The sequence below is a fragment of the Chlamydotis macqueenii genome, chromosome 5 (assembly GCF_036417535.1).
Source record: "Chlamydotis macqueenii isolate bChlMac1 chromosome 5, bChlMac1.mat, whole genome shotgun sequence".
Lineage (NCBI taxonomy): Eukaryota > Metazoa > Chordata > Aves > Otidiformes > Otididae > Chlamydotis > Chlamydotis macqueenii.
The window spans coordinates 70,803,963-70,819,437 of record NC_141560.1 but is presented as its reverse complement, the minus strand read 5'-3'; the positions used below and the strand labels follow the sequence as shown (position 1 = coordinate 70,819,437).

General features: G+C 46.8%; 1 protein-coding gene across 3 annotated transcripts in view; it reads right to left on the bottom strand.

Moving 5' to 3' along the window:
* Positions 1-15,475, bottom strand: part of DAGLA (diacylglycerol lipase alpha) — a 61,511-nt gene that overhangs the window by 15,896 nt on the left and 30,140 nt on the right. For 2 of the 3 annotated variants that reach the window (XM_086749719.1, XM_086749721.1), the window contains 10 exons: positions 15,078-15,289; positions 12,585-12,686; positions 11,836-11,974; positions 8,521-8,608; positions 4,100-4,234; positions 3,391-3,468; positions 2,463-2,587; positions 1,134-1,290; positions 739-822; positions 532-609 (listed from right to left, as the gene is read on the bottom strand). In XM_086749719.1, the coding sequence (XP_086605845.1) occupies positions 532-609; positions 739-822; positions 1,134-1,290; positions 2,463-2,587; positions 3,391-3,468; positions 4,100-4,234; positions 8,521-8,608; positions 11,836-11,974; positions 12,585-12,686; positions 15,078-15,289 (1,198 nt within the window). The remainder of the gene's footprint in view (positions 1-531; positions 610-738; positions 823-1,133; positions 1,291-2,462; positions 2,588-3,390; positions 3,469-4,099; positions 4,235-8,520; positions 8,609-11,835; positions 11,975-12,584; positions 12,687-15,077; positions 15,290-15,475) is intronic. The other variant, XM_086749722.1, reaches the window with a different exon arrangement.

The window sequence follows — 15,475 nt, the reverse complement described above, 5'->3', positions numbered from 1 at the left end:
TGATCATCTTAAAACTCAGCGTGTGTGCCATTACTTTGCTGGACTGGGGGCAAAGGTCAGCTCTATAGCGAATTGATTTAGCCAGCCCAGGCCTGATCGCTAGCACAGACGTAGTACCAATCTAATTACACAGATGCGAGCCCTGCCAGTGTCCTTTTACGAGGTTCGATACCCATCCCACCACAACAGAGTTTTAAACGCGTTCTCAGGATTTGATTGAAAATTCTGAAAAGGTCATCAGAAGAAACGACTCCAGTAATTTTGTTCTAGGTCTCTGCAGATGCCTTTTACAGTTTGGTTTTTACTAATTGTATGGGGTTTTTTTAATTACAGACGTTGTGATTTTAACTGTTACAACAAAGGATTTATTTTAAATTTATTTTAACATCTCAAAGCCATTTCCCTGCAATTATGTAAGCACCTGAAGCAATTAAGACCACTTTTTTTTGGTCTATAATTAAAAAGACAAAAACACTAGAAAAAGAATTGGTTGGGGTTTTTTGTTTTGGGTGTGTTTTTTATTTTACACACCTTGTGTCCCAGCCACGTTCCATGGTGACCCTCAACCGGAAGGCGCTCCGCATCCCCAGTCAGGTCGGTCAGGGCATCCTGGAAGAAAAGCAGTCACCGTGCTTCAGGTGAGTCAGATACCACGCGTGAGTCGGGGAGGTCTCAGGCTCTCCTGAAAGTTTGCCAGGGGGATCAAGGGTACGTGAGGCCACCACACAGCATACTTACTTTTGGAGACAGAGTTCCTCGGATGCTAATGACCACCTTCTTCTTATCATGGTCCACAGCCACATAGAAAGGCGTTTCATAAACCTGGAAAAGATCCACTGCTGTAACAACTAGGCGAGACATTCCTGTTTAATTATTCTCCTGCTCAAGGAAAACGAGGCAGAGCAGCCTGACAGGGTACGCACTCCTCTGAATGATCTGATTTTTGCCAGTAGCAAATCTTTCTGTCCAAGTGGCAGAATTTCTGGATGGAGGGATAGGGTGGGAAGCTCTAGGGTCAGAAAAAGGCTCAAGTTTCGTTCTTTGTACCACTACACTTGGAAGCATGTAAATCCCATTGGGAAGGGCCTTAGGAGCATGCCCTAAATACGAAGAGGGTCGCAGATTCTCCTTACTGCATCATGGCAAGATGTGTACACAATGTCCACTGAGGTCATGTTCTCATCCAAGAAGTGGCGCCGGATGGCAATGGCATTGCAACCACAGCAGTTGTCCTCTTCAATGGTGACACTAGGTGCATAGCGGGGACGTGAAGGACAGAGGCAGCAACATCTGCAGAAGAAAAAACTAGCTTTGAGGAAAAGAGGGACATGGAAGAGACTGGCTTTAGAGTGGAATGCCTAGAGATAAGGGAAAAGCAGACCCTGCATGCCACACTGTCCTCATCTCAACAGCTGTGATTCCCTTCTCTTGTAGGAGCTGTGGCACAAAGCAGCACACAACTCATATTTCAGCATCAGAAAGGGGCGCTGGGATCAGCTGTAGTTTTTCCTTCTGAGCACCAGAGAGAGCTACAGCGCAGCTAGTCCCCAAGGAATCATGGTGGGGCTGGGACGTCTCCCTGCGCTTCACAGACGATCCTGCATTGCCTCAACACACAGCTAGCATTGACTGAGATCTAGATCTGTTCGTAACAAAAGCAAACAGGTCTAGAATAATTCCAGAACAAAAAATAGAAGCACAGATTTTTTTTTCTTTCTTTCCCTTATGAAGCACTTCACAAATAAAAGTACTCAAAAGGAAGGATATTCCTCCTCTCAGTTCAGCACAGAAGTTGCCTGTGTAAGAGCAAAAAGCTTAATCCCCAAAAGAATCTGATGCCAGCATTACAGCAGCTGAAAGCAAACATTTAAAACAACGCAATCCTGAACCGAGCTACAGCATTGCTACCGTGAGCTGAACGTTATACAGCACAGGAGAAAAACAATTAGAGAGCACACAGCACAAACTGTGGCCAAGTCTTGCCAACGCTTTAATAAAGACCCAAATGTCAGCCCCCTGCGTATCTGGGCTTGCCGATAAATCTGATTTCTGCGCTCCGAGACAGCTATTTTGACTCAGCGTGAAAGCAGTTTTGTGCCAGATGAGTTCTTTCTGCTGGCTGTTCGAACTGCACAGGACTGGCATGGTCCTTAGCGCACCGGAGAGGACAGCGCATAGGACAGTCTGCTTTATTTTAGAGGATAATCACCTGGAAGGAAGAGATTGAGAAGACCTGGAAGGAAGAGATTGAGGAGAAAGACATTGGAGGATGAAGGCAAAGAGTTACTGAGGGATGGAAAGAAAAACCACGAGAAGGGAAAAGAGCAGAAGAGAAAAGGAGGAAGAATAAAGAGATGGGTGATGAAGAGAGCAAATTGATGAAAGAAAGCAGAGTTCTAAATCTGAGAGAAAGAGAAGGGAAAAGGGGAGAAGGCAGAGTGACAGACAGGATGGCCACTCACGAGCAGGATCTGGCCAGGCGGCAGAGTCCACACGTGGGCTTCCTCATCAGGTATATGGGCCAGCCGTAGGCAGCCAGGGCAAACAGCATGTAGTAACACACCTCCTTGTACCGCTGCATCTCTTGCTGAAAGAGACAGGAGACTCACCAAAAGCCTGATTTTTTTTCAGACGGTGAGTTTTTCTACCGTTTCCCCTTTTCCATCATAGTTAGACACACACACACCCTTCTTTCTGAGCATCAGCCTTCTCTCTCAGCGCCACCAGAACAGCACTGTCAGCATTTCCAGGTGACTGCAGGAGAGCAAGCTGGTTATGCTGGGCAGGATCCTCCCCCTCCCAAGAGCAGCTCAGTACAGCTATGCCCCTTTTCCTGAGCGGAGGGGCCCCGCTAGCCCCAGCACAAAGGGCTGCAACAGCAGCATGCCAGAAGAAAAGCCAAGCTTAATTCCCCCAGAACAGACTGCAGTCATTTCCATCCTGAGAACTGCTGACAGTCAGCCCCAGGGAGGAAGGCTCCACCTCACTCCAGGCAGCTCCCTGCCCTTCTCAAGACGGAGCCCTGCCTGCTGGGCTCCACGAGCTCTGCTGGTGGCACTTCCATACGCAGCGCTGCACGACATTCCCAGATGCAGCGCTCGACTCGTAGCTCTGGCTTTGGAGAAACCTCACATTGCCTTCTCCTATCCGAGTGGAAATACTACCTCTTCCCACAAAGCAGAGGACAGACAGATAATGCTTTAAAAGAGATCTGAAGACAAAAATCCTCCAGAGAGCAAGCATTGTTCTTACATTCTGTTGTACTAATCTTTAATTTCTTTTATTATTCCAGAGATGGGCAGAGAGGAACAAGAGAAGCCACTGAGAAAAAGAAAACAGGCAACACGGGGAAGCCCAGTGAGTTTGCAAGATCACAGTCCAGTGACTTACCGCATTTTTCAGATCCAAATACTTCGTGTTCCTGGTCACTGGCATCCCAGACAGAAAAGCTAAAATGTCGTTGTTTGCCTGTAAGTCACAAACATACATAAAAATTCTTCTCTGAGACACCAAGACAAAATCTACACCTGAGAAACAGAAAGCACTATGCAGCCAGGGACAAGATACTTCAAAGTACCTCAACCTGAACTAAATGAATTTTCTACTGGGTTGACAATCCACAAATTTCAATGCCAGTAATGGCTTGGTAATTTAGGAATTTTTCCCTGAAGTACCTCTCCAGGAGCTTTATACCCAGATGCTGGAGCCTTATACCCAGATGCTGGAGCCTTCTCCACACCACTGTCTAGGAAGAGCAATCTTCTCATTCACTTCCCAGTACCTCCTCATCTCCTTCAAAGGAGTTGCCCACTGGGGGTCAAGAGCTAAATCTGTATCACCTGCCCAGAAAAGACAACAGGTTCCTCAAGCTTGACTCAGTGTTAGCTGGGCTTTTCGGGAGTCTTGGAAAAAGCTGCTGAAGAAGTTAGTATTTTTATTTGACAGCTCAGTGACTGGCAACAGCCCATCGCACAACAGAAACAAGGTGGGCAGAGTCATGCAGCTCTCACACGGTGAGTCACGAGAGCAGCAGGTAAGTCAGAGGCCAAGCGAGATGCCCGCTGCCTCCGCACGCAGCGACGGGGCCCCCTCCACCCACCTCATCCAGCACGGCATTGCGCTTTGCCCGCTGCCGTTGGCGCAGAAGAACCAGGCCTGCAATGATGTCAGATGGGACGATGTCAAGGTCTCGGAAAAACTCAGCGAAAAGGTAGGCGATTTCAGAGTAGGCGTCCTGCAAAATCCAGGGAGAGAAGAGTTTAGGAGGAGGAGTTTGGGTGCGGGGAGCCTCAAAACAGGGCACAGAATGAGAACCAATGCGGCAGCAATGGCCTCATTTCTGAGGCACTCTCTCCAAGACATCCACGAGATTCCTTTGGGGAACACCATATCTGGTCTAATCATATTAATATCTCTTATTTATTTTACACAGTCACACTCGGATGCCTCAGCTGAGACTGAATTTGTACTACGCTGGGTGCTTCTGTGTGGGCAAGCAGACCACACTACATCAAAACAGACATAGAAGAACACAAGATAAATGTTTTCATCTCTACATTGTAAATAAGACAGAGGAAGTAAGATAAGAACCAATTCCCAATCCAGTGTCATCTTCGAGTCATTCTTTCTCCTCAAAAGCAATCTTATTTGAACAAAGGCTACTCAGAAAAAAAAAAAAAAGCACAGATTTTGTCCTATTTAGCAGTGTCTTCAATTCCGTAACTCTGCCCTGGGATCGCTTTGCCCATACTTAACCCAGACGCCACCATCGGGCACATCGCAAAGTGATTACTCTTGAATCCTGCCACAGAGCAGTCTCTCTAGCTGCTCGTTGCTCACCATCACGCTCTTTGCTACGTGACTTCAAAGAGTTAATCCCAACAAGCAGATGTTACACATTGCCGCTCTTGGTACTGAAGCAGCTGACCAAGTTACCGGGCTTTTCCAGGTTTATCTTGGACTACACCCAAGCAAAAGGGCCTGAAAAGGAAAACCTGGAAAAAGATCCGAGTAATTGAACGCAGAGTTCCCAGAAGAGAAGGTGACCAAACCCAAAAGAGGAAGACACTACAGGAGGGATAGAAGTGGAAGTGACCTGAGAGGGTCAAGCAAAGGCTCTGAAGCAGAGTCAGATATCTTGAGGAGAAATGTTATTTTCTGTTTTGCTCTGTACTATAAAAAAAAAAAAAACAAACCCAAGAAGATCTTAAACAAGAAGCTGGAGATGGGCTGGAGTGTGGGACAATGCTGATGCGGCCACTGCTCAGACCAGCAAGCTTAAAGACAAGGGTGACCCAGAGGTCAGATCAACAAAACGTGGGCCTGAGCAAGTGCCGTCGTAGACCAACGGTCAGTACTTTGACTCCTGCCATCAACCACCTTTCCTACCGAGGTCTGTCACAGCCTTATCCTGAACTTTCAGCCCGTGTTGCCACAGCATCCTTTACTCAACACCTAAAGCCATGCAACTGCAGTCTTGTCTGTAGAAAACCTGAGCCGTGCGCTTGAAGAAAGGCTGGTTTTCAGGACATGATCTCTCCATCTCTCCTCTTTGACAGGCGAGAAAGTAAATCCCTTCTCTCCCTAGCAGTCTTGCAGGAAATGCCCTACATTCTTTTATCTCTGACAAACTCCTGGAGTGCAAGATTACTTTCCATCATTTTCCGCTTCCCTACAAAAGCAAGTTCAATCACCATTAAGAATGGGGTTTCAGGTGCCAACTGTGCAGATTTCCGTGCCAGCTGTGCCTTTGAAGAGCAAATGGACTGGCAAGAACCTCTCCGACACTACAACTGCATTATCCTTGAAGTACTGACCCCATAAATCTTAGCACAGTTCCTGTAAGCACACGAGAAACCCAAAGTAAAATAGGATGAAAACCCATTAACCCAAGGTGACAGTAACACCCCTTAATGCTCTGCCCAAAGCCGAAAGCCATAATGGAAGTCCAACATGTATGTTCTGCTCCGAAGGAACAGTTTTTGCTGGAGCACCTGATGTTTTATCGTAGGATTGATTGTAACGCTCTGCTACAAACCCTTCAGGCTCTGGGGTTGGCAGAGCCAGGGGAGACTTAGCACTTCAGACCCAAAAGAACAGATTCTTGCCCCAATGCCATGTCGACTTTGTAGAACTATTTTCCAGCCCAGAGGACAATAATCCACCGCTAGAATATTTTTTTCCGTGAAGACTGGGAGAGACAGCAATGGATTCATTTCTGATCCACTTCATACACATTCATTCCACACGCTGTCATGCCAGGACACACAAGGTCAGAGCTTGTTTCTGCAAAGAAAAGAGCCTGGAAATTGCTCCAGCTGAATGGAAAATGGAAATTCAATAGCACAAGGAATTGGAAAATTCTGGTATCTGCTTTTATCCTGAACTATTAAAAAAAAAGTAGAAACAGTCATTGCAGAATGAAAAGTTTGTTAAAAAAGGCTTGACACGAAGTGGAATATTTTGCATTCCTGAATAAAATAGAGTTGTTCAGAAACCAGGCCATTCAGGTGCCTGCCAGGACTCTCCAGCCAGGCTGCAGTGTCCGTGCTGCGCCCTCAGGACAGACGTCTCTGTCACCTGGGCCGGGTGACCTGCTTGTGCTCTCCAGGGGAAGGGAAGGTGCCCCCCAAGGAAACGCTGCTGTGACACAAAACATTCTTCTCTCTCAGTTTTCCAGCTGGATTTTCCTAAGCAGGTCCAGCAGATGATGTGTGAGAGCTGGTGTCCTGGGCTACGACTTCTCCGCGGGACAGCAGGTTGGGGCTGGGACGTTCCCTGGGCACACGGTGGCGTTTCATCCGGTGCTGCAGAGCGCGGCACTGGGAGGATCGGCGTGCCGCTACACGTGGCTGGATTTCTGCAAAAGGGCTATCACAATTCCTGCAGTCGTCCACGCTTTGGAATCAGCGCCCTGCGGATAACCGCACAGCACTTACCAACAAACCCTTTAATCTAATTCATACTGGTTGCCATCTGTGACGAACAAATGTTCAGGTAGCCTTCACCTGACTCTCCATTATTCTCACACAGCTCTTCATCTTATTACACCTTTCCCTTCTGAGGTTAAAATCCCCGTCTCATTTCTCTTTCTATAAATGATAAAATCCTCTCCAATATGCTCCTTTTTCTGCTGCATCTTTTAGGAGACCAAACAGACTATATTTAGTGAGGACATCACTGATGTGGTCGGTCCCTTGGTGTTTTCCCTGTCATTTTCTATGCCCTTCTACCGAAGCTAAATGTTTTTTCTGATTTTTTGGCCACTGCTGCATACCGATGTCTTTGTTGAAGTGTCCTCGATAACTCCTAGCTCTTTTCCTGAGAGGGTGTAACTAATTCAGAGCCCAATATATGCAAGTAATTGAAACTGTTTCTTCAGATGTGCGTGCATCACCTTGTCTTTCTTTGCGACTTTCTTCTCCCTTTGACAAGAGTTCCCTGGTTCTCCTTGGTCTTTCAAGGGTTCTCAAATACTCTAATTCTGATCAACTTAAATATTACGAGTCACCAGTAAAATTTTCCATCCCAGCAGTCACTTCTGTAGCAGGTCCTAAGGATTCCTGTTGAATACCACCCTAAGGCACAAACCTGCTCCCACTGCTTCCAGTAAGACTGGACTGCTAACTTCTGGGGAGGCAATATCAAGCTCCTTACCCTTCCCTGCTAGATAGATAATAGTAAGGGAAAATGCCAACTGCAGCATTTGAAGACTTCAAACCAATGATTGTCATGTGAATCCATGGATTAAGTAGTAGGGTTTGACTGTTAGTAATCCAGAAGTATTCTTTTGTCGAGTCCGACAGGTTTACGTTTTCCCATTTTCACTGGTTTCTCTTCTTACGTGTACGAGACCAATGCAAGCAACAGGAGAAACTGCCTAAGCAAACTGGCTGATAAAGGGAAACACCACAAATTGCTGTTAAATGTTGAACCTAAGCGTAGCAATATATTTCCTCCACTGATATCTTCACTTAAAATTATTCTCCCAGTTCACTGCAACAGCGAGGTAAAGAACTTCAGGAGAAGAGTTTAAGAGTGACAACGCTGCTTTTCAGTGCTACTAACTTTAACCTCAGAGAGAGTACTGCAATATTCAAAACCAGAGGGTTAAGACTAATCATTTTGAAAAGACAGCCGCCCAGCGATGTCACATCTGCACCTAGAGGGAGACATCATCTTCTGTTTCTGCATGGAAGACCCAGCTGCCCTCCTGCAGGAATGCCAGCACTCGTTCAGGCTTACTGAGCTTGAAAGGAAGGAAAAGGAATCAGCACGCAGCAAAATTCTGAAAGTAGCTCAGCTTGCTGCTTCTTGAAAGGCATTCCCAGTCTTTGCATGCACTACTGTCAAGGCTTACTGGACTCCTCCTGCCTCCAGATCTCAAAGAACGCTCACAGTGAAGCGAGACACACGTCATCCAGGTTTGATAGCAGGAACCCCAGGCTGCTACGCTCAGAGCCCAGCGTAGTGTCGGCCATACGCACAGTTTCTCTCTGACAGGAGATATTTGGTACCTACCGACTGAGAGTCTTTTGTCCGCGTGCAGCAAAGAAAAACTTTGAGTCTGCGTGTCCAGCTGCTGGCTTGCCCCTCTTCTAGGCGGTGTCTAGAAATAAAGGGTAGAAAATGGACATGAGGACAGGCAGAACCTGACTGCACGCAAACAGCGGGATCCAACAGAGTCGCGCAGCTTACGCTATCGCTGGTAAAACGTGCGCTAAACCATATTCTGATATTTACGCTGGTCTAGCAGAAAACAAGATCGCATTAGATTAACAACTCAGTTCATTTTATAGGACAGGAAGGTCAATAACCTAGCTGTTCCAGCCAGGACCAAGCCTCTGTATTTAAACACACGGTGTCCTGCCTGAACAGGATGGCTATACTGATGTGACCTTGTTCCAAGATATCTATAATATCTGCTGGCGCTCCAGACGGAAGGAGGGTCTACTGGTAACTCGGCAGCTGCATCACGTGCTAGGATGTACAGCCACTCAGGAGGAAAACTCTACCTCATGGTGAGGAGGTGGGAATGGTACAAAAGACCCTGAGCACAAAGGGTAAGAGGAGCTGGGCAATTTTCTCCAATAAATAGCTTATTTGGAAAAATATATTTATTAAACATAATACAGTGTCAGAACTGAAACAGTTTGCACTCTTTGTTCAAGTATGGTGCATACCCTGAATGAAGAAAAAAGGAAAGCAAGGTAAAAGTTCTCTTTCAATTTAGAAAATGTTAAAAAAAAAGGCTGAATAGAGAAGGTTCAGCTCAACCCACATTTGGTTTATATGACATTTCAATTTCAGCTTCAAAATTAGCTAATTGGACAACCCTATTTAAGATGAACTACAGCTGAGTTCACTCCACTGTTGCAAGCCTGTCCTAGTTACCACGTTTCGCAGGGTGACAGCCCCTTATTTCTGACTGGCATACCTGCAAACAACCCTGAGATCAAGTCAGGCTGAGCGGCGCTGAAGAACTCTGGCGATTCTTTGCCAGAGCACCACGCTACCTACACAAAGTCCACAGCTCCTCTAACGCAGTGTCTTTTTTTTTTTAATGTGAACACAGACTAACACAGGCCAGAGCAAAGGAAAAAGACCACTTCTGTTTTCTGGCAAACGGTCACACATCAGGAAAAGCCCAAGCACAGAACGTGGGTTGCAGCTGGAATAAAAAGGTGCTGGCAAAGGAAGGAGCAGATCCTACAGGTCAATCCAGCAACTCATGCCTGAGCATTTCAAAACTATCCATAACTATCCAAGGAGGACTCCAAAAGAGGAACAGGGATACAAGTGTCCCAAGACAGAGCTGGCAGTACTCAGCTTGCTCCACCAAATGCCAAAGAACTCAGGCAGCAATGCAAAGAACTTCACGACTTCTCTGCGGGGGTTGAAAAAGCAAGCGTGCTCCGAGCTGTTTTCACTCCAAGTTTTCCCAAAGTCTTTCTTCCTAACACTGAGCTTCCACATGTTTAATAAAAGCTCTAAAGCAAGTTTCTTCGAAAAGCCTCAGCACAATTAGTTGAGCCTTTTGTTTTGTTGTTTTATTTTTCTTAGCTCTGCAAGAACGTACGAGCCCACACACATCACGATGCCACTGGGAAAGGAAAACCAGTGGAAAAAGCTGCAAGAGTTACAGCAGAGTACCTAAAAAAGGAAGTCAAAGTTACCTGAATCCTTAATGCGACAAACAAATCAAGTTTTTTCACGAGTTAAGACAGAGGAAACACGGCTCAGGTTAAGTGTAATACAAAGGTCAGGTTGCTGCTGTGTTTTGGAAGGCACATAACACTGCAGGCTGAGGGACTTCAACAGGAACTGCTGGCCCTCAGCATCTCACAGGATCGCAGTCCAGGAACAGGTGGACAATTTCATAATGTATTCTTTGGAAAGGATCGCTTTAAACAAGCGGAGAATTTCAAAATACATTCTTTGAAAACAATTGCTTTAGTAGGGAACGCACGGTAACACTTTATGTTTCCCTTTCACATCAGAGCCCACAGCAGTTTGCTCGTTAACATCTGTTAACGCTCCCTTTCTAGGGTGGAAATCCGCAAACAGCAGGCACAAGCTCTCCGAAAAATGTTACGGGCCTGGAGGGAAAAACCTGGCCCTGGCCCAACGGACAAACACCTCTACTCAGTTGTGCCAGATCTCAAAGAGGAGATCATTTTAGGGTTTGTTTTGATTTACTTTTAAGTTCTCTGCTAAAAAACTTTGCTATCTGTAGCACTCTTAAAAAAAAAAAGTGAATTGAGCCAAAGAGCTTTGGTGTAGCGTTGAGTACAAGATCCAGAGTATCACCACAGCTTCTCATCCCTGGGAACGTCCTGCTCACGATGAAGCAATTTCCCACATCAGGTTCAACAGGGCACTAACTCCAAATATTCAAGGCTAGTGTTAGTAACACATTGGAAAGGTCAGGAAAAATGTCTTGCATTCTGCAATAAAAAACAAACCTCCTTCAAAACAAAATTTGCTTGCACGGTCCTTAAAAAAAGTCTGGTATTTCCTCAAAAAGACAGCCTGAAGGATGCCGTTTTAAGACACAGCACGTATTCCAAACACCCTCTTGAAAGTACATTCCCAACGAGAAATGCAAAATTTGCGGAGTATTTGTTAAAAGCCTCATTTTTTAGCATTCAAAACCTAATGCCCTCAAGTCCTACAAAGCCACATTCCTCGCTGGCAGTGACATATGTCAAGACTGCATAAAAAAAACAAAGCCTATTTGTGTTTTCGCTACTGGAAAAAAAGAACTTCTGAAAAACGCCTTGCTTGGTGAAAAAAGCTTTCATATCCCCATCTGAGTAGCTCAAAGATGCAATCAATTCTTAATTAAAAGATCTGACTGCAAATACAAAAGAAATTGCTTCTTGGCCAAGAGCAGGAAGACAAGAAATCCCAGGTCAAGGAGTTGTATTTTAAAGACAAAAATAAAGGAGGAAAGGGGCTTTGGAAGATGTTGCCTCAACCTAGGCAAAATCTAAGCACTGCCTCGCTGTTACCTGGCAAAACATTGCTACAGGACGGACAAACAAGCGGTTGTGGTCAGCACTGGCTCAAGGGGCTCGTAAGGATTCACAAACCCAGCGACTACCGCACAATCCAGGCAGATACTGCTTTGCTTCACCTCCTTCGGATACAGATGCCCACACACAGCACCTGACAGCCTGAGCTGCATTTCTTCCAAAAATCACCCTCCTCAGCAAAGAGAAGCGCCGCCTGAAGCAGAATGCTCCCTGAAGCAAGGCAAGGAGAATGTCAAGAACCAAAAAAAAAAAAACCCAAAAAGCAGGGCACCCTTCCAGAAATGCTGCTTTGCTTTACCGCAGGTTGTACGTCCTCAGGTTGCGCTGCCTCCGCTTCGTGGCGCGCAGTTTGACAAAGGTCCGGCCCGTCGGGTCGAACACGCACAGGACAGTGATGCAGACGCTCAGGATGACAACCCAGTTGCACACCACCATTCCTGCAAAGAAAAGAAAAAAAAAAGAAAAAAAAAAAGATAAGTCAGGTGTTTTGTCGGTGAGCCTTGCCAGCATCCCTTCCTGCTTTTCACCACACCTCTCCGTTGCTGCAGGGCAGATAAAGTCACTCCAAATACTCTTCCAGCCAGCTGCAGCAAAAGGAAATCCTCTGGAAAGGCTTCTAAGCCACAGCTACGTTTTCCAGTTGTTTTAGGAGATTGCCCATGCACAAGGCCGCTGAATACTCACTGAGTATCAAGGGGGACTGCAGCATCAGCATCATCCCTGCCAGGAGACTGGCTGAGACCGAAGAGGAGCTCCACAAAACCAGTAAAATCATTTTGAACTGAAGAAGGGGAGCCAGATCTTACAGACTCCCCAGCCAGACCCTTCCATGGGAACAGGAATTCTTGTCTCGGCGCAGACAGCACAAACAAATGAATAGAACAACTGTTCTGAGCAGTAACGTCTGGGGAAAACAAGCCCCACATTTACAGCTACAATCTACTTCCAACAGTCAATCCCGGCACGCAGGAATGAATTAGCTCTCCAGGGCAAGAGGATGTCTGCGCGCACACGGGAACGCACGCGGACCACATTCCAAATACATACCCAAGGTGACGCTCTTTGCCGTGATATCATTGCAGGAAGCGTAGTACTGCGTTAGCCAAACGATGCCCACTATAGCGTACACAAACTCAATCACCAGGATAGCTGAAACAGAGGGAACACAATGGAGAGTAGCAGCATCTCCCTAGGGATTAACAACCACCCCTCCTCATCTTCTGGAGAGGAAACCCAGGGGCAGGTTCTTTAGCAGGACAACTGCACAGAATAAATGACCGCAGGAATGGGCCCCCATGCTTTGGAAGGTGATATTCAAGAAAATGGCTGGAAATGTAATGTGTCCCTAACACTAACTGCTCCTAAAGGGCACAAGAACCAGGACCATGTGTGCGCAGAGCTGTCAGTGCCCTCGGCTGTATCGGAGGTGACTCAGACAGCCACAGCTTCCACCCACGAGTGTGGAAAGACTCCCTCAGGTAACAAGAATCACCACGTAGCAGTACCTAGGTCCTAACCACCTCAGACAGCTGGCCTGATTCAAAGATAGGAAATAAATAGCAGTGTGTATCCAGGATTAATCCTGCTTACTACACTTAGGAAACGTTCCCAGCTCCTCTGCCCTTCGCAGTCCTTCCAGTAACAGCTCCCAGGACACAGTCCTTACGGAGTCATTTACTGGCTCCTCAGTTTTGCATGCTACCCTGGTAATGAACAAGGAACTGCGGGTCGAGACTGGCTCCCCGGAACAAAACAAACTCGGGAAACCCTGCTCTGAAGTGCCCGTCCTCACACTTTCTCCACACATTACAACCCCAAAGCATAGGTGAGTAATCGGGTACGGAGAAGATAAATAGCTTGCTTAGCGATGCCTAGCAAGCCTTCGGTGGAGCTCAGGCTAAACCCACATTCCAGCCTAGCTGACTAACCACCCGCCCTCCTCATCTACGTGTTGGCACAGTTATCTTTCTGTAAGTGCCATACTACAGACTCTCACTAGCCTGGAAAGATCCGTTCCAAGAGCTACACAGTCCTCAACAGCAAGGGGCAAGGAAACAAGGCTGGACCTGGTTCCTGATCAGCCTATCTTAAACTGAGCCAGGCTTTGCCTGCCTTGGTTTGTCTCCCTGCTGCAGGACAGGAGCAGCAGTCACACAGATGAGACTTTCCTGGGTTCGTACTGGAACTCTTTCCCTAGATTCACGCGCACTAAACAGCACACACTTAAAATGGGACAGTCACATGGACCTTGCCCACACAATGGTCACGCTCCTACTTCTATCATCAGAACTGATGAAGCTATTAAAAGCAAAAAGCCCCACAAAAGAAGCATACACAAGACCCAAGATACAGTGTAAATACAGATCCTGAGCGCACGCATTGGTTTAAGGCAGACAAGGAAGAAAAGTGGATGATTCTTGGGTAGGAGAACGGCTCTTTGGAGCCCCTCTACCTTCCTTGCCCATTTAGTCTGGTTTTAACAGTGTTACTCAAACTGTCAGGCTCCGTGCACTTCCCTAGGGAGACTGGGAATGTCTGGGAAACTGGAGAGAAAGTTGTTTGCTATTCATGTTAATGATTTGCACTTAAAGGAGGAAACGTCTCCCAGACAGGGCTCTCAAGCAAGGGTACCCATATTTTAGCGAATTCCGCATGAAAACAATCCAGCGAACAGAGATGCAAAGAACACGAGATGCTTTGCTTGGAATGAGCTTGTCTCTGCATCTCCAGAAGATTTTTCTCTTAAAATCTTCACTCAGCACAGAAAAATCTGATCAAGTTTCTGTACCTGGAGGACAATGGAACAGAGGAGGGAAGACAAGCTAAAAAGGAAGCCCTGAGTGAGAAACCAAGGAACAACCTCTTTTCTGCTCTGGTTCTTGGTGGGTGAGTGAGACAGGAAACGTTTTTAGGAAGACAAACATGCACTCTTAGAGAGAGGACGCAACCAGCGAACAGGTGGTAAACCTATTTATCTCCTGGTGCCTGGAGGGGGAGTAGCAAAGTGCAGGTTGCTGGATGGAGAGATGCATCACACGTGCGTCAAGAGGTCAAGTACATGTCTCAGGGTGGGCGGGTGGAGATTTAAGTGTCTGTATGACAGGCAAGGACATGCAGAAGCCTCGGGGTCAGAACCGCCGTGATTTACCCAGACGTACGCCTGTACCATAGGGAAACGCGTGGAAAAAAAAAAAGGTGGGGGGAGAGATGTAGATGCATCTCGCTGTGGCAGATCTGTGTTGCGAGCCAGAAGGGGAGCATATTTTGTTAGAGGGAAAAAAGGATGTACCTGCATGGCAATGAGGATGACAAGTTAAAGGTTTGCTAGAAAGATATTTGGGGCATTGCATGAGAGTCTTACAGCAATGACAGGGTGCAGTATATGTGATGTATTCAGATGCATATCACATACAAGTGGCCATCTGGATGTCTTTCAGAAGCTGTGTGTTTTGTCAGGGTGTGGGGAGAGAAGTCTTCTGCGATAGCAGATGGCAGTGTGGAGGCTGAGTCATTAGGAGGCCTCAGGCCGCTGCCTCTTACCCAGTCTGACATAGAGCACATACTGCATCGAGTCCCGGGGCTCTGTGTACAGGATACTGCCTCGCATGCTGAGCCAGATGATTGCCACCTCTGCGATCATACAACTGAGCAGGATGCCCAGGTAGCCTCTGCCGTGGTCCACCAGGTTAAGCGAGCAGGTCTCGTTGGGGTTGTACACCAGCCCAAAGAGCACCACAGAGAGGATCACAAACCTGCCAGTCACAAACCAGCTTGTTACCAGCAGTAAGCCAAAGAAAGCTGCACGTAATATCCCACACCTGCTCTCCTCACCAAGCTACTGAGGATCCTCAGTGTCCCACACCTACTTACAGTTAATATTAATTTGGTCTGGAAATCTCCTCCCCACAAGCCATCCAGAGGCCCTGCTACCCCGGTCA